Raw genomic sequence first — 24631 nt, 5'->3', positions numbered from 1 at the left:
TGGGCTCTTAGAATGAGTTGGAAGTGATATATTTTACTCATTTACCTAGTTTACCCAAGTGATTGTTATCTTCTGGCTAACTGGTTAATATGTTTTGCCAGGGAATACAAGTACGCTATTGTTTTAAATTACTGAAGATAGATCAATAGGAGTGAGAAAGGAAATTCTTCTCGTCTTCTCAATTTAACAATGAAGAAAGTTAGTACCTTTTTTTGCGAATGAAGAAAGTTCTATTTGTGACAAAGAAGAGTCAATTCCTTCGATCTTACTTCTCTTCCAGTCGTCTCCTTCTCTTCAGATCCCACCTTCCCTTGCCTCCAATGCCCCCGAACCCAGCACCACCTCCCTAGCTCCCGTCTCCTCCAATGGAACCGGCGGCGGCGCCGCCGGCCTCTGACGTGAGCGCTCAGGGCGGCCATACCGCCGCCACAGCCGCGCGTGCCCTCCGGCGCCGCCAGTACGCCGTGCTAGCGCTCACCTTCGCCGCGTACGCCGCGTTCCACGCCTCCCGCAAGCCGCCCAGCATCGTCAAGGCCGTCCTCTCCACGGACTGGGCGCCCTTCTCCGGGCCCAGCGGGACCCACCACCTGGGCGAGCTCGACCTCGCCTTCCTCTCCGCCTACGCCGCCGCCATGTTCGCCGCGGGCCACCTCGCCGACCGCGCCGACCTCCGCGTCCTCCTCGGCGCCGCCATGCTCGCCTCCGCGGCCACGTCGGCGGCGCTCGGCGCGGCCTACTTCCTCGACATCCACAGCCTCGCCTTCTTCCTCGCCGCGCAGGTCGCCAGCGGCGTGGTCCAGTCCGCCGGATGGCCCTGCGTCGTCGCCGTCGTGGGGAACTGGTTCGGCCACGCCTCCAGCCGCGGCACCATCATGGGGGTGTGGACCTCGCACACCTCTGTCGGCAACATCGCGGGCTCCTTCCTCGCCGCCGCCGTGCTCGAGTTCGGCTGGGGGTGGTCCTTCTTGGTGCCAGCATTTTTCATTGCCGCGCTCGGAGTCGTGGTGCTCGTGTTCTTGGTCGCCCACCCGAGTGATGCTGGTTTGGAGCTGGATGCAATGGAGGTTGAGATGAATGGGGAAGGTGGGGAGGAGGTGGAGCTTCTCGTGGACGAGAAGAAAGAGGTTCATGTGGATGATGACGAGTTTGAAGTGGAGATGGGGTCTCAACTTCCTCTTCCTAGGGCCATTGGATTCTTGGAGGCATGGAGATTGCCCGGTGTCGCGCCCTATGCGTTCTGCCTCTTCTTCTCCAAGCTTGTTGCTTATACCTTCCTCTACTGGTTGCCATTCTATATACGGAACAATGGTACGTGAAAAATACCACACTGTTATCTGCTGCTTGCTGTTCACTACTTGGATACTTGGTGAAATTGGGTCAAATAAAATGAAGAAATAGATCATAATTAGTTTGAACTGCTACCATTTGACATTGTAAGTTTGTAACCCAAAAGTCTCAAACTGAACTGTTAAATCATCCATCCTACCTTAGCAGCTGGATATACCAGTAGTTTCACTTTGATTTCATGATTAGCTGGTTACTTCTGATTGGACAACATAATCAGTAGTTCTATGACAAGGGGGATATTGATCTCTTGTGATTACCAGGGATCACATCCCTGTCAGCATTTTCCACACATATAAAAGTAATGGAGTAGCTGTGTTAGTTTGACTTGTGAGCGGTCAAAACTTTGCATAGTGAAGAACCCTCTTTTGTTGATTGAGATTAGTCTTATCAACAGCAATGGCTCCAAATATCAATTATCTGTCTTGTTTTGCGGGTAGTAATGTGATAACAAGACAGGCGACTAATCCAGCTTGTAGTAGTGTAAAATACCCACACTTTCTTTGTTTCATGTCTGAAGTCTAACGGAAAGACAAAAAATACAAGTGATGAGTGCTATTTGGAGATTGCTGTTATATTTGCAACCATTTTTTTTAATACAGAACTTTTCCAAAGTATCATTTGTAGTCTTAGCACACATGGTGCATATACTTATATCACATGCCACTATATTGCAGCTGTAGCTGGCCAGTTCTTGTCGCACAAGGCTTCAGGAATTTTGTCAATCGTATTCGACATTGGCGGAGTTTTGGGAGGGATTTCAGCTGGTTACCTCTCGGACGCAATAGGTGCCCGTGCTATAACATCAGTTTTGTTTCTTCTCCTGTCAATCCCTTCCCTTATCCTTTACCGGGCATTCGGAAGCATATCCATGCGCCACAACATTGCCCTCATGTTCATCTCTGGTTACTTCGTAAATGGCCCCTACTCCCTCATCACCACTGCTGTGGCAACAGATCTCGGCACCCAGGATGCGATCAAGGGGAACTCACGAGCGCTGGCTACGGTATCTGCAATAATCGATGGCACTGGCTCTGTCGGCGCTGCGCTAGGACCCTTACTGACGGGATACATCTCGACCAGAGGATGGAACAGCGTGTTCTTCATGCTGATCTTGTCCATATCGCTCGCCCTCGTGTTTTTGATACGCATAGCGAGAGATGAGATAGTTGCTAAGATCGGTGCCAGGCATTAGGCTTCGTTTGCTTTGCTGATGCTTCGGAATTGTTGGAGACTTGATTTTTCCTGTGGGTTGTGGGAGACTTAATTACTTGCAGGAGTTGTAAGTCTGTAGCAGTTAGGTTAGGACCATTTCTTGGTGCATGTAAGTTGTTGGGTTGGTTGGTTGGTTGCACATATGTACACTCATAGAAATCAAAGGTTGGATACAAATCGTCCTCTTCTTTTTTGCATAATAGTAGCAATCAGGAAGAGTGTATTGACAAATTATTTGTTCATTACATGTTATCCATGTTTGTTCTGATGCTTATGGCTTTTTCAGTGGTAGACTGTTCAATCAGCAAAAGACAGTTGTGTGCAAAGTATAAGCTTGGTGCCGCAAAAAACATAAATAAAGCTCCAGTCATTTGAGCAAGATGTGTTAGAAAGCTCCGCACATTGTGGGTTCTGGGGATCTAAAGAATAGTTCAGATCCACATTTAAAAGCTTAGGAAAAATCTGATGTTTTTACACAAGGGTGTACTTTTATTTCATAAAATTTCATGAAAAAGTATGTTTATTCTGGGTTATTAAATAATAAAAATACATGATGTATGATGAATGTACTACTCCATTAAGAATTCTCAGTATCGTTTTCTCATTTGGTGGTAAATGACAATAAAATCACTGGGAAACTTCCTGAGGATATATGTCGCTGCCAGGAATTTACTGTGCTTGATATTAGCAATAATGACTTGAGTGGCTCTCTCCCTGCTTGCATATATGCACTCCCAAGTCTTGCCATCTTGAAATTAAGAGGGAACGTGTTGGCTGGATCTATTCTGTCAGAATTATGCCTTGTCAAAAACCTTATGTTTCTGGATTGTCAAGGAACAATCTTTTTGGCCCAATTAACTGCTTACACGATTTGCAGTGCATTTATGTTTTCCTGAGTACCCTACAAACACACACTTTAGGGCCCTTGGATGTAGCTTGCCAACAGATGTCCTATAATTCTTAACAAAATAGACACACCCAAAAACCTTGGGTGGAACCACATATGTTGTTTTGCCACTCAAACACTCTATCGGTGTCTTGTAACCAAGTACCCTTGATGGCATCTTATTCATCAAATATCTTGTAACCATTAGTGCCTCACTCCATAGAAATTTAGGGACATTCATAGCTAACATATACATCGTGTAATTACTAAGATATGTCTATTTTCCTCTCGGCTAAACCATTTTGTTCTGATGTAACTGAACAATTAGTTTGACTAGTTGAATGCCCATGCACGGACCCTCTTTTTTCCAAGCATTACATTTCAACATCGGGTTATCTTTATTTCCTCACATTAGAGCATCTCCACTCGCACCACAAATCAGCCTCCCTAAATAGGTTATGATGCAGTCCGACAAATTTTTACACCCAACCGCGAGCCTGAAATGCGTTTTTGGTTTGAGGCGGCCCAATAAAGTGTTTGTCCTGGGTCATGTATTAAAATGGGTACCCGTGCTAGATGTGTGCCTACCCTTCAGATCGATATGTGCCTACCCTTGAGATGGAGGATGAGCGCGGGCGGCATCAGCATGTCGCCGGTGCCACTAAGCGTTCGAGAAAAATGCCCTCCGCACCACACTAACGGCCGAGAAGCATGGCAAGCCACTCTAGGATGCCAAACACCTTGCCCAGAGGGAGCTATTCTTCCGCCAGCGACAAGAGCTCGAGCTCATGCGCCATGAAGTCGGCCTGGTCTCGCCGCCAAAGGAGAACCAAGCTAGCTAGGAGATAGTGGGAGGTCCCAGAGCGCACCATCGAGCCCTCCTTAGCACATCAACAACCACATTAGTTTAGTTTATTTTAGTTTAAATTTTATCTAAATTTATTTATATTTGTAGTATATAATAAAATTTAAATTGAATTCAAATCTTCTTTAGTGGGGGCACGGTTGGGCAAAGGCGCACCATATATGACTGCCTTGGTCCTATCTGGTGTGATCTATCCGTAAGGAAAAAATAGTGCCATAGTACCACATCATTATCCAAAAAGAGGTGAATGAGAGACAACGAGAAACCAGAGCCAGCGCCGTCTCCTGAAGCAGCCCCCGCGTCGCGCTCCTCCTGGAGCGGCTCGGGCGGATCCCAGACCAGCACCACCTAGCCACCCCCTCCCCCTGGTTCCTCCCGCGCCGCCGCTGGTGGATGCCGCCGGGCAAAGCCCGTACGGTGGCCGGTGGCGGCGGGTCTTCTCCCTGTAGCGATGATGCAAGGCCCTCCCTCGATGGCGCCGGCCGAGCCCAAGCGGGCGTTGGTTGGTGCGGGTGATGTCAGTCGCGCCCAAGCGGGCGGCGGTGCGGGCAGGGCCGTCCGCGGCCAAGCGGCCGCGAGGCCGGCCGCGCCACGCGGGCGTTGGTGCGGTTGTGCGCCGGGGCGGTGGGCCCAGCTGCGGTGGTGGTCGTCGGCGATGTGAGGCTGCTGCTCAGCGCGGACGACGTCGGCGCGGATGAGAACGGCCTCGCCCAAGTGGGCGCCGGTGCGGAAGTGGGACGGGGCGCGGCGGTTCCAGGCGGGCCGATGGTGGTCGGCAGCTGCGGCGCTCTGGCGTGCTGCTTTGCGCCTGGCCGCGCGGGCCCGATTGGGTCGGATCTGGGCAGCCCGGGCCGCGGCCTTTCCGCGGTGGCACGATGCACTGCTCCGGCTGCTTCCAGTCATGGTGGAGCGGATGGCCAAGCGGTCCTTGCTCCAGATCCGGAGCTTTGGCGGCTGAGGCGGTTTGCATGCTGCCTGGCTGACGGCCGGAAGTTGGTGCGGAGCACTCAGGCTCTTAGTTGCCGGCGGAGGTACTGGTCATGAAGGCGTCCTTCCATGGTGCTCCGGCGAGGTATGTGGAGCAGTTGGGTGTGACTGAGGTGTGCCGGAATTCAGGTTCCGGCGAGATGCGCGATTCTCCGGATGAAAATCTTGCTCGACTTCCGTCGGTGCTGGTGACGACGTCACTGTTGGGTGTCGTTTGCCTTGTTGAAGGCGTCACTGAGGAGATCGTGCACCTCTCCCACTCCTGGTTCTTGTCTTTGGGTGAAAACCTAAATCCGCTTGTCGGATTGGCGATGGCGGCATCCTCGATGTCGCGACTTTGTTGGAAGCATCGTTTTGGAGACTTAGTACCGATGGGAGCACCTGGGCTGTGGTCAAGCGGTTGGCCGGGCACTATCAATGGCGGACGTTTTTCGAGTCTGTGGTGATTGTGGGTTGCCCCGTGGTGGCGATAGCAAGAGCACTCTCGACATGCAGACGGCGTCAGACGAGTCCTGTTTTCCGCCCTCTCAAGACCAGAGCGGCACATGCCGCCTCCCTTCGGTTATGTCTTCTCTCTCTGGTGTTGTTGAAGCCGACGAACAAGCTCGTGGCAAATGTGATCGATGCAACATGATTGGAGTGACCTTGGTGCTGTTGCAATGAAGTCGAAGTCGTCCCATCGTAAGCACGATGAATGATGTTCGGTGACGCTGCTTGCCCCGGTGGTGTGCTTTTATGTTTGTTTCGCTCCTAACCTTCCTGACGTCCTTTATGTCTAGCGGTGCTTTTGTGGATGCAAAGGTTTTCGCTCGGTTTTCCTTCAATAAACTGAGCAGTTTTTGGTCTATGTACCTTTTTCTTCTAATGCAATGAACACAGCAGCTCTCCTGCAGTTATTCAAAAAAAAATTATCCAAAAAGAAAGTAAAATTTCTGCAGGAAGAACACCTGATACATAATCGATAGAATGACATAGATCCTTTCATGTACAATTATGTATCTACGATGGGATCCTTCCCTACTGCTTTTTACCAAAATGAACAAATTATTTGTGCCAGATAAACATCCCATATATGACTGCAATAACATGATACTAGATTTAGATGTGCGCCTTGGCGCACGATCCCGTAAAATTCGTATTGATCTACATTTTATATAACGGTGATAAAAAATTAAGTGAGAAAATGGTAATATGTTTTTTAGTTTTTTCTTTCAAGGAAACGCAAGAGATTTTGCGTTCGATTTCATTGAATAGGAAGAAGACATCAGGGGAATACACACGATACACACACATACACGGTCGTCCTCACCAAGCGAATACAACTTGGTAAGGAGGTGCCCTCGACTATAGACCATAACAACAATAGGCTCCTGCTCGCATGCACGGCGTCCTCCACCAGCGGAGGATCGGTGGAAGGATATTAGAACGGGGGGTGCACGGTCGTGGCCCGTCCAGCCCAGGTCGGGCCAGAGCGTTGCCGCCAACCTCTCGCGCAGCTGGCACCGTGCCACAACGCCTTCCAACACTCTGAATCACTGCTTCCACTCCGCCTCGCCGAGGTCGCGCGACCCAGAAGGCGATGCTTCTTCGCACGAGGAGCCCTGCCAGGGTGCGCGCACTCCCTCACCGCCTTTGGCGGTCGGGCGACACCGGTACCGGCGGCCAGGGATGCAAGTTGAGCGGTGGCTTTTTTTCACCAATGAAATTGAACACTAAGAATGGATAGTAGGATGGCTCAAATCCAATTCGTTTGTTAGTGAGATTGTCTATGGAGTAATAATGCACATGAGAAACGGAAATCCTAATTCTTGCAAAAAAAAGCAGAGCAGAGATATTATTTTGATTCATTCGGCTGCTGTATATAAACTCCAATTTCTACAAAAGGAAAAAAAAGGAATTGAATCAACAAATAATAACAACTTGTGTGCCTATAATGTATCAGATAGCCAAAAACTTTGGCCTCATACAATTTAAATATTTTTTCTCTACACCAGAACAACAATTTCCCAAGATCTCCGGCTGCCGATGTTTAACCAGAGTTATCAATAATTGTGGAAAGTGTTCTAAGTGCAGGATAGGAACAGAAAATTATCACATATGTAAAGTACTATTTAGTTTTGTTATGTACAATCTTACAGTGGTAATTGATAGCATGATCATGCACATCATCCGTAATCACTACCTCAACAATTACTGTACTTGTAAAAATATGTTTACTAATCGAATACATTGATGAGGCATATGCATCCAGTTGATCTTCCAAATCTGGAACTATCAAGTGTGATATTAAATATCATTGGATAGATACTTATCTGGACCTGCAAAATATAACCATAGTAAATAAAAGGATATCAGATTCATTCAAGGACACAATTATTCAACATTACAGAAAAGAAATACTAAATATATGGAATCTATGAAATTTGTCAATCAGAGTAACAAAGATAGAAGTACTGGTGAAGGAGGAACCGAGAACGATGAATATGAAATAGCAATACATACTACAGTTATATCTGGCATATTGCATTTGTCTATAGTAAAGTTACCTGCGAAAGAAACACAATTTAACTAACTACCAGCTTCTGGTAACCTAGGCTATGGGGCACCAACTACAAAGAAACCTTTTGGGTTAGACCATATGTATATGTGGTGTAAAGGTAGAAAAAATTTTGGTGCACTCCAGTTATCACATCAATGTTCTGTACAAAGTGCAAGCAAGTTCATCTTTCACATATGTATGTGGTGCTACGGTCCAGATCGGGCTCCAGCAAGCCCCGTCGCTAGGCAAACCACAGTTGCCGGCTCGTACCACGTGGCGAACAGAGTGCCGCCCTCCAAGGTTGCACAACGCCACAGTGCCGCCCGCCAAGCCATCGCTGAAGAGGCCATGCTATGGCGCCTGGTAACCACGCCATGCCAGACCCGAGGTCATCGTCCCACGCCGACAACCCGCGCGGCTGGATCATCATAAGATTCTAGCCCAATTAAATTTACCACTTGCAGAAATGATGGATCTCAGTTCAGCTCAGTTTTGAGGAACTCATGGGATCATCATAATAAGTACTTGCACTATTATGTTAGTTAAAGTTAAGTACAAAACACAGAATATATCTCAACAATGACTTGTACTTTCGTAAGGATAGCGGTAGCACGAGCAACCCATGTTTAGCAGCTAATTAGTGGTACATAACAACATAGGAGTATTGTATTTTGTTACTAAACCTTCCACAAATTGGTGTCATCTGTTGAATCTTTAGACCAAAAATGAAAGAAATGTTAAGAGTTGGAGATTAATGCATGTTTGATAAAAAAAAATACGACAGGTGTAACTCAGTTGCAGATTTAAGAGAAGTAGTTCTTTCACATTCCCCCAAATGCTTTTCCAGACTTGTTAGCATGTCTCTTGTCCACTAAGATAGTTAAGATACACAATATTTAGCATTTGTCTAGAGAACAAAGACCTACACCTCACTGATAAACAATTTAAAAACAGCTATACGTAGATAGTTCCCTTACTTATTCAAGGGTGTGAAAATGAACTTCGGTAGACCTTTCTTGCATCCATTGCTACATGATAGTTCCCCATATCCAGAACCTGACAATACAAAATACAATGATTATAAATTCGCTATCAAGTTGTGCAGAATCTAAGGCACTGCCAACCAGGGAAACCATTGAACACCTAGTTGAAGTACAAACTCAGTTTTCGTGGACACATCCCTTCTAATAAATCCAAGTAATGGCTGCTTGGCATAATTTAATTAGATACCGTGGAATTTTTTAGTTCCATAAACTGGTGAATAAAAAAGCTACATATTACTGATGGAGAAAACCTATTAAGCCTAAAAAATTGGTTGCCCCCGATTTTGTTTTGATAAACATTTCGTTAAAAACCGCAACTAACATACCTTGTACAGAAATCGACAAAATGGTCAAAACAAAAAGGTAATAAACAATATTATAGACATTTAAGTTTGAAGCAAAACACATTGCTCTCCAATACACAGGGTCGCGCTATCCGCTGGTACGGCGTGTTATAGATTTAGGTGCATGTCTTGGCGCGCGGCCACCTTCTTTCGCAGTGATGATCATCTTTGCAATAGATTTTATATAATAAAAAATCAACCTAAAATAACAATTTTGGTTCAGAATGGAAGTATCTAAGTAATCAATTTTATATGAACCAGCAGTAGAGCTCTATCGTAATTTGCACCCAAAAAATCCTTGGGAATGTACTATATGTCAAAAAATTGTCATCCTCCACATCGCACTTGTACTTGCTGCCTCCCTGTATCCCCTTACCACCAAGGTTAATCACCTTGGCTTATTGTTTATCATCCTTTCACCTAGAACATAACTCCAACAAAAGTAAACCCCTTAGGCCCCGCTTGGTTCCCTTGTTTTTAGCTAAAAACGGAGGTAATTATTATGGACCTACGGAAGCCACGCTTAAACCTCCGGCATGCTCCCTAATATCCGGCTCCGAACGGTTTTTAAAACAACATTCCAAGCAGGCCCTTAGAATGGAAATATAGGATGTATAATGCAAATATTCAACCTTGAGATATGATAGTTTGGTATGTCTTTCGATAAAGAGATGTGCAATAAACAGAAATACAACTGAACGTAGATGCAACAAAAAACACCTAGAAGAATAATAATTAAACACATAGAAGCGTATCATGCAAATCTTCTAACCTCCTCAAACCATTGGAACGCAAGTGACTGAGCTGAGATAACGATATACCTTAGAAATGGCTGATTGGCCGCTTATAATTTGCTCGACTCCTTCCCATTCATGTGCTAACTTAGTGCACCTCAAGCAAAATTCCGCTGCCTGGAGATGTTTTACTCACAAAGAATTAGCATGAACCAAAAAGGCAAAAAAGAAAGGAGAACTAAATTGGACGGAAACCTGAATAACATGGCACGACAAGCTTAGAGTTGAAATATCAAAAGTAAAGTAAAATCGCATAATTAACTTGGTAGAAATAAAAGGAGTGCAAAAGCACCAAAACTTAAAAACCAGCATATCCCAGCTGAAATATGACCAGATGTGGCTAAATACCGAGACAGTAATATGTAAAACTGTAGCTCAACCAAGTAATATCTAAATCTACTATATGATACAATTATCCGGAAGCTGCAACTATCCAAAGCACGATGAACTGATAATATTCATATACATTATTTTGTTGATGAGCCGTAATTTCTTGATATATGACTTCATGGTGAAGTAAAATTGTAAAACCATGGAAGTCGTTTAAAAAGGACACCAAATTCAAAATGATTCAGTTCACTCTTCATCTTAGTATATTCTCCATTAAACAAATATTAAAGTTGCAATTAAAAGACAAGCGAGAGAATAAAGGAATGGCATGACACATGTAGGGAGGCCCCTGGTTTACATAGAAGCATGTGTAGAGCATAAATGAGATGGCTGACTACTCTGCATCCGTTTTGTAAAAGTCATTGGTACTATGTAAGGGCATGAATATATGAGATCACATGATTTTTCTAAACAAAAACTATTCCACACAAGTCGCTATTCAAACGTTTCCGAGAATATATATAACATAAACATAAACAAACTCTTACCCAATCTGATGACCTTTCATACCTTCCGAGAATATATAAAACTATGCCTGGCAATGACCTTGTTGGAGGCATTGTTTTGAGAGCGGGGACTATCTTCAGGGTGAAAACCTAAGATCGTTGATCGGGCGACGACGGTGTTAGAGCACTGTTCCCTTCTTGGAGGCGTCGTTTTTGGAGAGTCTGTATTTCAGGTGTTGTTTTGGCGGTGGATGTATTGCTGTTGTTAGGCCCGAGACACTGTAGCGGGACTTTTGTTTCTTAGTTTTTCTTTTCCTTTTTTTGGCTGTGTGCATCCGTAGTGCCATTAGGGTGGTGCGTTGTTGCAGATGCTGGGTGTAATTGGTATCTTTTTGATATTAATATATTCCCTTTATCGAAAAAATATAACATAAGCACAAACAAACTCTAATTCAATCTGATGGCCATAGAAAGATGAATGTTCTGTTCAGAACTCTGTTTACTTTCATAGGAAACAAAACCAAATATAGAAATGATGATATATTAGTTGCTCCTCATGCATCATCTTTGGTGGATAATTTTTCAGAAATGCTATCTCAATTTTGGTAAGAATTTTAAAAAAAAAAAACCTCAAGTAACACATCGTGTACAACAATCGATAAAATAGTTGAAATAAAAAGATAATAAACAATATTATAGAAAAAATGGTCGAAACGAAATGGACCATAATAGCGAAAACACCAGCTCGGCAGATCGCAGGCTATGCCGCCACCGAGCCAGAGAGATGGGGATGAAAGAGGAAATGAAATAGAGGGGGTAAGTATGCTGTTTTAATGACCTGGTAATATATTTATTTTAGTAAAAAAAATCGTACTATCGGTATTTGTCTAATTCTGGTTCATATGGTTCATCGATGACTTGTACAGGCTAAACAAAGTGAAGAACCATTTGCGGATTACCAGGTGGTGCGACGCTGAAATGTGACACATAGAAGTAGCGAATAAGAATATATAACATCACGTGAGGGTGACCAATAAAATTCCCAAGAGATTCACACGTAAATATAGGCAGGGCAGCAACTGCATACATAGCACAACTGAAATAGGAAAATACATTACAATACTTATTAGCATATGGTTCTGATACATAATACATTACAATAGTAATTAGCATATGGTTCTGATATAACCAAAGTATTTTCTGTAGAGTAAAAGTTATTCTAGAGCATGTCTCTCTAGTAATACTTAATCTGTCCTGGGTTGCTTAGTTTTTCTTTTTCTTTTTATCTTAGCAGGCTAGATCACAGTGTGGTGTTAAAAGGGGCTACAGCTCCAGTTTTGTTTTTCCAGGATGTGCAAATTAAGGAGAAGCCGTGGACTGCCCATTTTGCAGTCAAATTCTGATTTTCAAGTAAGGAAGCTAAACATCAAACAACATCTGCATTTTAAGCAACCAAGCTATCATTTGTACTGCAAAGCAAACAGCACCTCAGTACCTTACTACACAGCAAACAACACCCTTGTACTAATCAGACTGACATCAGTCAAAGAAGCAAAGGTAACCACAGAAAAAACGTCAATAGACTAAAAAAATCAAGTGGCTCTGCTTGATTTTCCATCACCATAGCTGACAAACATGGTAATAAAAATCATCGGATGTATATAACTACAATACTCAGTTAGTTATCTGATTTGGTATAGCAAGAAACACTGGATAAATTTTCTTATCTCGGCATGCATTAATAACCGACCAGGTAAAATTGTAGCCTAAGCAAGTAAATAATCTGCGCATATAAAGGAAAAGGAATCAGCTCACATGGTCTGAAAGAAGTGATAAAACCACATGAACCGAAGAGCTGAATATTCTGTGAGTGGCTCAGTACTTGTAATCGTTGATCTATCATCATCATCTGCGAAACGAAATACAAACACAGAAAATTAACTAAGAACCTTATCAACCATGGACTGCAAATAGTAATTATGCATTTCAGAACTAAACTGATGTGTACTTTGGCGCCACAACATAAACTGAACCGAAAGCTAGACATTTGTAGTTGTTGTCGTAGGTCTACAACAAATTGTTTTGTATGAACCATAACCTCACAATTCAGAAATCGCTTGCTACTTTTGTTTACCTTCACTCCAAGTACAACCTGTCTCAGCTATCTAGCAAGGCCACCGGGTAAGCTCCATCCATGGATGCACATCTAGCAAGGGGGAGACTGCATTTTAGTACACCTATCTACGGACCATCAACAAACACATTGTTTAGACCCTCTTCCTCAAACCACTGGAATGCAAATGACCAAGAGGACACAATAATACAATCCAAGAAATGGCTAACTGAGAACAACTTATAAGTACTGGACTATGCATGACATTTATCTGATTATTTAGTATGCAGCGAAGCATTAACAGTATAAACGAAATATTTATTAAGTAAGCGAGCATAAACATTTCATGGATGAATATTCACCTTTAGGTTGCCACGATTTTCATCAAAAACTGGTAGGCACAGATAAAAAAAATATCCACAAACAAACCTAAAAAAGAGAGTAGTGGAACAAAGTGTTACATGTCTAGGCAATCAGGATTTAGCAACATCATAGCCAGTATATAAGATAAATTTATCAAATACATCTGAACAAAATGGAACGCTCTGTAAATTGGGAGAGAGCTGCACCATGGCCACGGCTTGGCTGAGCCTCCTTCCACGTTGGTCTCCCATGTCCTTGTGTGGCATCTCTCTTCAGAAAGTGGTGTAGAAGATGAACAAATGATAGGAGAGCAAAAGTTTACACATGCCATTGGACGGATGCAGGGCGTGGATGAAGGAATCTAGCAGATGCGTACCTGAATTTGCCTCTTCTCCCTAATCTCGGTCTGCAGCTGTAGGAGCTGGGTCACACAGCGCCACACTGCCTCATCCGCATCTCCAACCTAGGATGAGCGCGTGCGAGGGAGTGCCTGGCCCCATTGCGTCGAGACGAAGGTGACGGCGACGGGACGCGGACGACGGCGCACATGGAGGGATTGAGGATGGGAGCTTGTCCGGACGCCGGGCGCAGCACTCCTTCCGCCGTCGGAGACCCCTTCGCTGCTCACCGATGGGCGCCGCCGTCGCCAAGGCCCGCGCTTGCCGCCGCTGTCGCCCAGGCGTGCGCTTCCTACCGCCGACGCTCGGTCGCTCCATGTCGCTCCTGCTGCCATGTTTCTCCCCGAATCAGTGGGGAAGTGGGAGAGGAAGGCGAGGATGAAAGACGCCGCCCCGGATCTTGGTCCTCGTCGCCTTGGCCGAGCCGGCGCAGCTCGCGGCGCGGCTCCTCCCGGCAACGCGATGATTCGTTGCAGCGGTGAGCGGGGCAGACGGGGCGTGCCATAGCAGGGCTCGCGCCCAAGGCCGACGCCCCGCTCGCGCCTTGCGCGGTGGCCGCGCCCAAGGCGAACCGGAGCCATCAGAGATGAGGTAGAGGGAGGAGTGGGAGGAGAGAGGTGGGAGGCGAGGCGCAGCGAAGAGGAGTTGCGGCAGGAAACCGCCGCCATGGGCGAGGACGGATCTCGCGCGGGGATTGGGCGAAAGTGGGCTAGGGACGTGGGGGAGGAAGAGAGGCTGGCGGCGGGGATGGCGGCGGCGGCCGCCGCACGCGCACGGGAACGGGAGGGGAGGAGACGGCGAGCGCGAGGCGGCGGCGCGGCGCGAGGGGAGAGGAGGGTAACGAGCGACGCGAGAGGCTGGGCCGGGAGGGCTTCATCGACCCATGGATAAAAAGCTGGTTCGCGCGAGGGCCTCGTCCTAGACTACTCCACCAGTGAAAAAAAAGACGGACAAGATTGCCAGACGGGTAAGATCCAACGGCCACGAGCAGCTAATCTCTGTGAGACCCCCTATGGGGGGCATCATATATACCTTTAGATTACAATCGCAGCTGACCATACTGGTGGGAGACCCACACGCAATATGAAAAACAAAAATGTCATCAGTTGAGGTTTCATATAGTAATACACACAAGACCCTTAATGATCCATCTATAATGGGTTGTCACAATAAGAATGTTTGACACGAGAAAAACGTCTGTGAAAGACAGAGGCGCTATGTTGAGGGGGGGATGGTAGCGTCTTTCTCTCATGCGCCGGGGTAAAATAAAGAAGTGCGGGCGTGTCAGTGTACCGTAGTACACAAGAAAAAGATAGGGAAGCATGCATTTCATTAATCTCTCTTGGAGAAACAAAGTACAAGTCCCCGAATACAAAGGGCTCCGTGGCCTGCTTACGCGGCCAGCCTGACTATGGCGATTGCGATCTCCTGGTTCCCGGGGCCTCGGAAGGCACCCGGTTAATTACTCCCGCGGGTTACGCCGCGAGACACCTCCGATTAAGCCGTGTGGTCGTCTTCATCGTCTTCGCTTCGCGTTCTCCATGCATGATGTGGTGGTGTGTGTGGGCGGCGGCAGAGCCCGTGTCCTCGTCGGTACACGCGCCGCATGTGGCGTGGCCTTTGCTCCGGCCACGCCCGCCCTCGTCGTCGTGCCTCGTCGGTCTTGACGATGTTGGTGTAGGTTGGGTTGGAGTAGCATGGGTCCGCTCAGCTGGGATTTCTCGACGACCAGCAGCCTCGTCGAGGTGCGCAAGGGGTATATGTCTCGCGGGATTAAGTTGTCGTTGGAGATTGGCGTCGGTTTGAAAACCGACGCACACGCCAGTCGGTGTAGCCAATGTGGTCGGCGCCTCGTCTTGGACCAACGCCAAGTTAATGCTTGTCGGCATAGACAAGGATGCCGTCGCACGGACTAGTGGGGGAGGGGCGTCGAAGGTGTCGTCTCGCCTCGCCTCGCAAGTGTGGTGTTGATGGCGCCGCGCTGCACGCTGGCAGCCTCGTCAAGGTCGAGGTCGTCCTCGCCATGGCGGATGGCGCCGGGCTGTACGCCGGCAGCCCCGACGTCATCGTCGGTGGCATGGTGTGTAGTTGAAGATGGCATCGTGCTGCACGCCGATAAACCTGGGCGTTGTCGTCGCGCCTCGTGGGTGTGGTGTTGATGGCGCCATGTTACACGCCGGCAGCCTCGTCGCGGACGTCGTCGTCACACCTCGTGGGTGTGGTGTCGATGGCGCCATGATACGCGCCGGCAGCCTCGTCGCGGACGCCGTCGCCGCGCTTCACGGATGTGGTGTTGATGGCGCCATGTTACACGCCGACAGCCTCGTCGTGGACGTTGTTGTCGCGCCTCGCGGGTGTGGTGTTGATGGCGCGATGCTACGCGCCGGCAGCCTCGTCGCGGACGTCGTCGTCGCGCCTAGCGGGTGTGGTGTTGATGGCGCGATGCTACGCACCGGCAGCCTCATCGCGGACGTCGTCGTCGCGCCTACCGGGTGTGGTGTCGATGGCGCCATGCTACGCGCCTACAGCCCCGTCGCAGACGTCGTCGTCGCGCCTCGCGTGTGCCATGGAGTTGATGGCGCCGCGCTACCCGCTGGTAGCCTCGTCGCGGACGTCGTCGTCTCGCGGGTGTGGTGTTGATGGCGCCATGCTACGCGCCGGCAGCCTCGTCGCGGACGTCGTCGTCGCGCCTCCCGGGTGTGGTGTCGATGGCGCTATACGCGCCGGCAGCCTCATCGCGGACGTCGTTGTCGCGGCTTGTGGGTGTGTTGATGGTGCCGCACTGCACGCCGGCAGCCTCCTCGCGGAGGTCGTCGCTGCGCCTCATGGGTGGTGGAGATGGCGCCGCTCTGCGCACCGGCAGCCCCGGCATGGACGTCGTCGCCGCGCCTCGCGGGTGTGGTGTCGATGGCGCCATGCTACGCGTCGGCAGCCTTGTCGCGGACGTCGTCGCCGCGCCTCACGGGTAGTGGAGATGGCGCCGCTCTGCGCGCCGGCAGCCCCGGCATGGACATCATCGCCGCGCCTCATGGGTGATGGAGATGGCGCGCTGCACGCCGACAGCCCCGACGTGGTCGTTGGACGTCATCGCCGCGCCTCATGGGTGATGGAGATGGCGCGCTGCACGCCGACAGCCCCGACGTGGTCGTCTTCAGGGCGACCCGCGGGAGTAGAGGTGGCGTCGGGTTGCACGCCGGCTTCGTCGTGTCCGGCTTCATCGCGGCTTGCCGAAGTAGAGATGATGCTCGGCTGCACGCCGGCAGCTCGGACACCGTCATCGCCAACTCCGTGCGCCATAGAGTGATATGTATGCGTATGGGGAAGAGGGAGAAAGAGGGAAAAGAGATTTAACCATTCTCACCATTAGAAACCGTCATCTTCTCCACCATGGCCGCTGTCTCCTGCTTCGCTTCTGGTCCTGTGTATGTGTTTTGGGCTAATATGGGTGATAGATGGATGTGCGTGTATGGTGTTTGCTTCGTGTCGACGAAAGAGCTGCGCCTCCGGGTACGATCGATGACCTCCTTCCCTTCTGGTGTGACAGATGCTGCCTTCCTCTCCTCCGTCTTCGTATCTTCTGCGTGAGTCTCTTCCGTCCTCCGGCTGTTCCCCTAAAGAACGAGCTGTGTCTTCCTTTTATAGGCAGCCGGCGATGGATAGCTGCGCGGAGTCTCCTTCCGCGATTATGGCGGCAGCAATGTTTATCTTACGCTCGCACGCGCGCGCTAATAGCGATCTTGTTTTTGATGTTTATCAGATCGCTTTCAGCTGGCCAAAATATCTTGTGAGGCAAACCGATCAGTGTACCGGCCCGCACGCGTCACTGCGTCAGGTACCTAGATTGCCGGCACAAAAAAGTGCCGGCAAAGGCACCAAACGTGCCGGTAAAGATTTTTCAAGGCATAAAAAAAAATGCTGCGTTTATTCCAGTCGAGGTAGGTCTTTGCCGGCATTTTTTTTTACAAAAGTGCCGTTAATTATATTTTAAGGCACTTCCATAAATGCCGCTAGTTAATATTGCCGGCACTTTTGAAAGATGTCATGGAATCTTTTTGCTGGCACTTTCCAAAAATGCCATAGAATCTTTTTGCCGGTACTTTTCGAAAAATATCACGAAATCTTTTTCCTGGCACTTTTCTAGGGATACCATCTAAACTTTTTGCCGGCACTTTTAAAGGATGCCTACAATTACTTTTTCAGGCTTTAAATTCTGGTGCCGCTGATTATTTTCTTAGGCATTTTTAAGGTTGCTATACTGCCTGCAAACAGGAAGTTGCGCCAGCTACGCCATGCATCCGACGCCACAGCCAGGTTCACGTCCCCGACGCCAAGCCCTCTTCCTCGTCGAGCATGATGCCAGAGCACCGGTGAGCGCGCCCTCCGCCCTCCACCCTCCACCCTCCACCCATCCTCCTGCAGTTCACTGAAAATGTTCCAAGTCCTTCATCCTTTTGATAGTAAATATGAAGATAAAACACAAATGTGCTTGGATCTGCCTCAATGGAGCGTGCAAGAAGTAAAAGAGCCTACAGAATGTATGTTCCGAATTAGAGGTAAGTTGAGTAGCTGAGAACACAATAAATCCAATTCATGTTTGATTGTGTAACTGTAACATGTCCCTAACCAGTAAGCAATACAATGATCACCTTTAGCCTGTCAGGTTTGTTTACTTTTCCATAATATAAACCAAGTGCAGCCTCTAAGAATAGTTCGACATCGACAGATCCCTATACAATCTTATTCTACACAACAAAAGGTTAAATGAAAACTAACCAAAATATAAGCAGATCAGAGAGCAATGAACTAGTAAAAGATTCAAAGGAAAGTGGCATGTCATTAAATGTGAAAAGAAATGCAAGTGAATAAGACTGGACATCGTCGACAGCAGGTTGAATGTTTTTTGTCAACTGTTGATTAACTGTCCAAAGAATTTCAATTGCCAATCTTTTTTTGTAGGGGGTAGCATTAAGCAAGCAAGTACTCCCTGTGTTCCCTATTAATTGACTCTGATTTAGTAAAAAGTTGTAATAAATCAGAGTCAGTTAATAGGGAACGGAGGGAGTACAGAATAAGAGCTAATTCAACATTCTACATGGGAACACGAGAAAGTGATGAGCAGCAAACTTCTAAGAGTTAGTTTAGTGTTTGGAACCAGATACTGATATATATGGTAAACTTCTAAAATTTATGGGAGTGTAGTTGAACAAGGGACCAATCACATCTAGAGTCATTTGAGAAAACCTCGCTTCCATATTAACAGGTTCACCACTCAAAGCATATGTCTCAAGCTTTTCCACTAATCTCTCGGCACAATTACAAAATACTTTATCAACCATCACTGACAGATATCTTTTGTGTAGAGATGGTACAACTGCTCTACGTCTCACCTAAAATAGATGCCAGACAAATAATAAGTTGAAGAAAGGGTTAATAAGTAAGATATAAAAGCTACGACGACGAACGATCACTGGGAGAAATATTTTGTGTAGAGATGGTACAACTGCTCTACGTCTCACCTAGATGCCAGATTAGTAATAAGTTGAAAAGAGGATTAATAATAAGACATAAAAGGCATGAACATGAACAAGAGAAGAAGGGCAAGAAAAATTGAAATCCAGTTCATGTGAATTAGATTCAGGACATAGGAAATAGTAAGTGTCCGGCTAGGTTACGATTTCTGAAGATGTATAATAGGTGCTGCTAAGTGCACAGATTTTGTTGAGTATAAACAGAACTTGCGGATAAAAGAAAGAAAAAACATTATCACCAATACGAGATATAATTTCATCAGCGTGCGGACTCAGCTATCATCAGCGTGCCTCTGTCTACATTCCAAAATCTCAAACACAAGGGAACTACATAGAATCGACTAGCCAAGCCCGTAAAGCTACAGTTAAATTTCTTAGCAAACAGCAGAGAGATTGTTCACAAATTTAGATAACTCACTTTACATATACCAAATTAACAAGTTTATGGCATCACTTTTGTAGGTGGACTAATCATGTGATCTATTATAATATAGTGCTAACTATGCAACAGGAATCTCTCCTCTCAACCATGGAGTAACAATGATCTGCAAAATCCACCAATCCTATACAATGTACTTGCAATAGCGAGCAAAAATTTCAAAAGAACTTTAATCCATGATGTCGGTGATGCTAATAAAGAAGCACGGGCTCAGCGAGTAAAATAGGCCGGACATACTAACCTCAGGCTGCAACTCCACAATATTATCGAAGTCAGCGCCCTGAGCTAGTTCATCGGCGTTCTTCGGCCGGATCCTTCCCGCGACCCTTACTCTGCACACATCTGAGAAGCGCACCATTTATCAATTCCGAAAACGATCTAGAAATTGTAAATGGTAGTAATAAGAACAGTAATGTGCCAGTTATCATGATGTAACTAATTCGCAAAAAAAAATTCATATGATTAACCACAAAATGACCATATAAGATCAGAGAGATGATTTGATTCAACAACGATGATCTTACCATTTGCCATATCAATGGATTCCACGTGCTCTTGTAACTCATCCAACATATCTGGTCATGAAGTTATAGAATGGTTAGCTCAATGGACTTTTAGCATGCACATAAAAATCAGATTCAGGTGCAAAAGGGAATTCTAAACATGTACAGAGGGTATGAAAGGAAAAGCAGTAGCTAGTCCAAATAGTCATATACTGCATTTAGAACATGAAGCGGCCAAGCAGGAAGGAAATAGATACAGAAACACATAGCAGAAAAACTTGATGGCACTTGCAACAATGTTTCCCTCAAACCACATGTATATCATAAAGTGTCAAACAATCCGACAAGGCACACAATTGCACAATCAAATAAAAGAAAAATAAATTCACATCATAAAGGCAGCAGAAAAGCAAGCCAACTGTGTAAAATCAGAACAGGAAATATTGCTCATCGCTGTAGTCACTTGTCCGTTTGCCACATTTTATTCATCTATCATATCCTCTAGCATAGAAAAACTATTAACTTAAGTAAACTTCCTAGGTCCTAGTTATAAAACTAATGAAAGATTTGCATGTTGTACAGCACTGGTTCTATTGCAATGTTGAAAACGCTCTTAGAGATGTGAGCACTAGCAGCTAAACAGTGTGTTGGGTACATAAACAAACTCTGTATAAAACAAAACAACAGCTATGTAGCAGCCAGAATGTAGAAGCCATGATAAAGCAAATGCTTCTTTGAGAACGAATCGAGATGGCAAGAAGAGGACATGATCACTTGAAAAGGTACCTTCAATGTTCTCTGTAGTCACGCCTTGAGACTGCAACACATCATCAGGGGTTTTCATCACCTGGGCGATCTCCTTCATCCTGCCGACAACATCGATTGTATTCGCCTGCATCGCCTCCATGAACCATTTCCTGTCCTCCTCGCTGCAAACGGAATATCGAGGGAGTGTTAGCGACAGGAATACCTGCCCCGCTCGGAATGTCTTTCAGCCATTTTAAAATCCGGGAAACTCATCTGCCCCAAGCAAGAAATTTCAGAGGCTTGAATAGTGCCTAGACTTCTAGATAAAACTAACAAGTTAATGACTCAGTGTGTTACGGCTGCTACGGTTTCATTCCACTAGTCAGCTGATTGATACACACTAGAACTGAGATGTAACGTTAGCCCTGAAATCTGAACCCCGACTGATTGATACACACTAGAACCCACTGGTAACTCTAGCCGCAAAATCTGAATCCCAATTGACCGATACACCAGCAACTCTAGCCTTCCCTAAAATCTGAATCGGGGAGAGGGAGGGTTTGGGGGGGATCTGGACGGACCTGAGCGCGCGCGAAGGGGTGGTGCCGTCGCCGCCGTGGGCGAGGCTCCACTTGAGCAGACCGTTCCAGTCGGGCCCTCCCCCCGCTCCTTCCTTGGCCATCCTCTGCTACTGCTGACCCCAAAACAGGAAGAGCGCCCAAGGGCGGGGCGTCATCCGATACATTCGCGGGAGAGGAAGGAGCCGACGTACCAGCGGCGCCGTCGTGGTCGGCAGCGGCGGGGCGCGCTCGGGCGGGGGATGGCGGCCGCCGCGGCGAGACCGACTTGGAGCGCGCGCTGCCGCGTGGCGCCGCGCCGTTCCTGTCGACGGGCCGCACCGACGCCCGCCCGGCGGCGGCGCCGGTCGCCATGGATCCTCGCCGCGGCGGGAGAGGCGGGGACGGTGAGAGCGGGAGATGGAGTCGCCCCCGTGTGGCCCTGGACGAGAGCGAAGCGGGTTTTTTTTCTTCTTTTTCGTCCGGCTCTTTCTTAAATTACTAAGGTACCCTTCTGGCGGGTGTCATCGATCTAAAAAATAATAATATTTGCGGCACTTTCTATGCCGCTAATCAGGGAAACTTTGGCGGCATCTTTTAAAACTGCCGCAAATGACTAGCGGTGCTCTTAATTGTGCCTGTATTCATCCAAAATTAGGGGCACTTTTCCTAATCGCCGGTAATTAGATCATCATTAGCGGCACTAATCCTAAACTGCCAGCTAAACCTAACATTAACGGCAAATTATAAAAAATGCCTGCAGCAAAGTGCCGGCAATGTGGAGACGTGACGTAGTGCGTATACACGAACTGGCCGGTGTATATGCACGGATGTACGTATTTACTTTTGGGCTTGTACTCGTATGCCTGTAGAAATCAAAATAATAAACATAATTGAGTTAGTCGCTTCACGTTGCTAGCTTAGGCGCTCGTGAAGGTGAAAGCTGCCTGTGTCATAGCCTCATGAAGCTCGAAGGATCCATCAATTGCTAATTTACTATCTCCACGTATCCACTGAAATGGCCAGCTCTACGCATATTGCTTGTTGATACTAGCTTAGCTTGCATGTTTCGCATACTAGTACATGAATCGATCAACTATTTTCTTTTCACGCCAATTTGCCAAGCAATGAAGCACCGCTGCAACTTATACAAAATCACGTCGAACAAAGAAAGAGTGCTTGAATTTAATGCGTCATCTACAAACATGCATCCTTGAATTTCACATAAAAATTGTCACCAAGCCCAGAGATTTGGCCGTACCAACCCAGATTCATCATCTACAAACATGCATCTAGCTTGAAGTAAATATTGACCATTGTGTACTGAGTTCTCGGAAAAGAAATATTGCTTTGCATTTTTGTTCATCGGAGAATCTAACTCAACTTCTTTGGAACTAAAGAACCGAAGGATACAATGCACCATCATTTTCGTAATCGATCAAAAATGTCGAACTACTACAACCTGGAAATAAATAAATAAATAAGTGGTTCAACAAAAAAAAATGGCCTAGTGGCATCTAAATAATTTTGCACACGATTAACAAAAAGTAGAATAGTCTGATGGAGAAATCCTTGCATTTTTATAGATGATAGTTGAATGCCCGTTCATCTCAATTTCTTTTCTTACGACAGATTTAAAATCTATGTCATTTCCAAACAATTCCAAATTAATGCTTCTTCATAGAATCATGTATTTTCCCAAGCAGCAACACATTTATGTAGTGATAGAAATAAACACTGCATAAGAAATCCAATTTTATGGAGAAAAAATATTGCAAGAGGCAGGTCTCACCAAAGTAGTGTCTTTTCATGGAGGTTTGTTCAATGGGGTGTTTTCTACGTTAAAGAAAATAGAAATATTTTCAAGGAAGCTACAAGCAAAAGAAATATTTTTTATTGCAAAAGGTTCAAGTTGCTAATGACATCATGAATACTTGTTTTCACCTTAGGGCATCTCTGGGTATATGTTTCATTTGGTGCCCACTACAAAATAATAGTGGCCAAAAGACAGATACATAAAATTTTCCAAGCAAGACAACCATGCTTTCTCACTACCGTGAACTATGTAAACACTTGTCTTGAGAAGAAAGAGTGTCATTGCAAACAATTATATGTGCTCTAAAGTCTAATATACCCAGTCCAAAAATATACCTTTTCAATCTTATTACCTCTATAAAACATATTTGCATTCTGCAAGGCTATATTTTTGTTTGCACCACTGGCAGCATCAAACATGAGAAATGATGGGACTTCTAATACGGCCTCATTAACTTAAACCCGAAATTAAAATCAAGCTCTTTGTTCTCATCCTTGTTTTACCTGTACCAACACTGAAATGGCAAACATCACATGAAAGCCTAGGGAAAATCTAAACGCATCTTCCTATTCCTTCTGTGATTCCATCTATCCATACAGAATTAATATGCTTATACTATGTATGGCAAAAACTATGTTTACAAAATATTAAATGATTTCCTTTACAAATATAGGTACGAACCAAACATATTTGATTATGACACATAAGTTATTTCCTTAATTAAATAGCTATATGATAAAGGAATTTAAATAACTATTTAGTGGAGCAAACAAATATTGCACATCATGGCCAATTGGACTAAGCCTGTTCCAACAACAAAGATGCCGCTATCTATAATAAACAATCTGAAGTTGGAAAAATACATACTGAATTAATATTAACAAAAGCACAAGAGCTACGACGCAAGCTAGGAAGAGATTCTGTTCGTGAAGTACTAATATAACATGGTTCATCTTACAACTGCTGCTAATGATAACCAAACCAAGCATTTGTACCATAAGCTCGTGAGTACTTGGAAATACGCCCCTGGTTGTGGCTCTTATTGGCCAGATCTGATGAGCTATGTGTCACTTTTGGCCATTTGCACTTCTTCTGCTCGTTGCTGTCGGTCCCTTCAGTTCGGGGTTGAGCCCTGCATAGCAAGTGGTTACTTCTCCCTCAAATAAAAGTGTTTGCTTCTCCAGAAAAAAAAATTAATTCAGAAGAAAGCAAAATGGCAAAGATTCTTCATTACGATCATGTGACAAGAGCAGGGGGTAGGAATTGACTCTGCAAGTGAAACCGTTGTTGATACGAATAAGATTTTGATTAAAT

At 46.1% G+C, this 24631-nt stretch overlaps 2 protein-coding genes across 29 annotated transcripts; one reads left to right on the top strand and one right to left on the bottom strand.

Moving 5' to 3' along the window:
* Positions 1 to 246: 246 nt before the first annotated feature.
* Positions 247 to 2831, top strand: LOC127317972 (putative glycerol-3-phosphate transporter 5). The gene is made up of 2 exons (XM_051348578.1): positions 247 to 1308; positions 2022 to 2831. The coding sequence occupies exons 1-2, from the start codon at positions 366 to 368 to the stop codon at positions 2537 to 2539; spliced, it is 1461 nt and encodes a 486-aa protein (XP_051204538.1). The 5' UTR covers positions 247 to 365; the 3' UTR covers positions 2540 to 2831.
* A 3658-nt stretch (positions 2832 to 6489) lies between these two features.
* Positions 6490 to 21964, bottom strand: LOC127317975 (uncharacterized). 28 transcript variants are annotated; one of them, XR_007861581.2, is made up of 12 exons: positions 21526 to 21710; positions 20984 to 21126; positions 20219 to 20269; positions 19936 to 20036; positions 18940 to 19114; positions 13706 to 18150; positions 13536 to 13599; positions 13329 to 13395; positions 12988 to 13059; positions 10045 to 12762; positions 8814 to 8892; positions 6490 to 7615 (listed from the first exon to the last, which is right to left on the bottom strand). XR_007861581.2 is itself a non-coding variant. In XM_051348580.2 (6 exons), exons 1-6 carry the CDS (start codon positions 21624 to 21626, stop codon positions 18225 to 18227), a joined length of 600 nt encoding a protein of 199 aa, XP_051204540.1. In that variant the 5' UTR covers positions 21627 to 21710; the 3' UTR covers positions 18104 to 18224. The 28 variants fall into 28 exon arrangements, 6 of the variants coding, with proteins under 6 accessions (XP_051204544.1, XP_051204540.1, XP_051204541.1 ...); XR_007861588.2 differs by lacking the exon at positions 6490 to 7615 and adding an exon at positions 7755 to 8272; XR_007861584.2 differs by lacking the exon at positions 6490 to 7615 and adding an exon at positions 7755 to 8254.
* Between the last annotated feature and the right edge of the window lie 2667 nt (positions 21965 to 24631).

Source organism: Lolium perenne, chromosome 7, assembly GCF_019359855.2.
Source record: "Lolium perenne isolate Kyuss_39 chromosome 7, Kyuss_2.0, whole genome shotgun sequence".
NCBI lineage: Eukaryota > Viridiplantae > Streptophyta > Magnoliopsida > Poales > Poaceae > Lolium > Lolium perenne.
The sequence above is the reverse complement of the archived record's forward strand: the minus strand, read 5'-3'. Positions and strand labels throughout refer to the sequence as shown.

What these genes read in the sequence shown, in the direction of transcription:
- LOC127317972 (XM_051348578.1), top strand. Translation starts at nt 366, where the DNA reads ATGGAACCGGCGGCGGCGCCGCCGGCCTCTGACGTGAGCGCTCAGGGC. An exon ending in ATTCTATATACGGAACAATG is followed by an intron (nt 1,309 to 2,021) that starts GTACGTGAAAAA and finishes ACTATATTGCAG; the next exon opens with CTGTAGCTGGCCAGTTCTTG.
- LOC127317975 (XM_051348579.2), bottom strand. Translation starts at nt 21,626, where the DNA reads ATGGCCAAGGAAGGAGCGGGGGGAGGGCCCGACTGGAACGGTCTGCTC. An exon ending in ATCCATTGATATGGCAAATG is followed by an intron (nt 20,037 to 20,218) that starts GTAAGATCATCG and finishes TGCGCTTCTCAG; the next exon opens with ATGTGTGCAGAGTAAGGGTC. An exon ending in TTGTGGAGTTGCAGCCTGAG is followed by an intron (nt 19,115 to 19,935) that starts GTTAGTATGTCC and finishes CATCTATTTTAG; the next exon opens with GTGAGACGTAGAGCAGTTGT.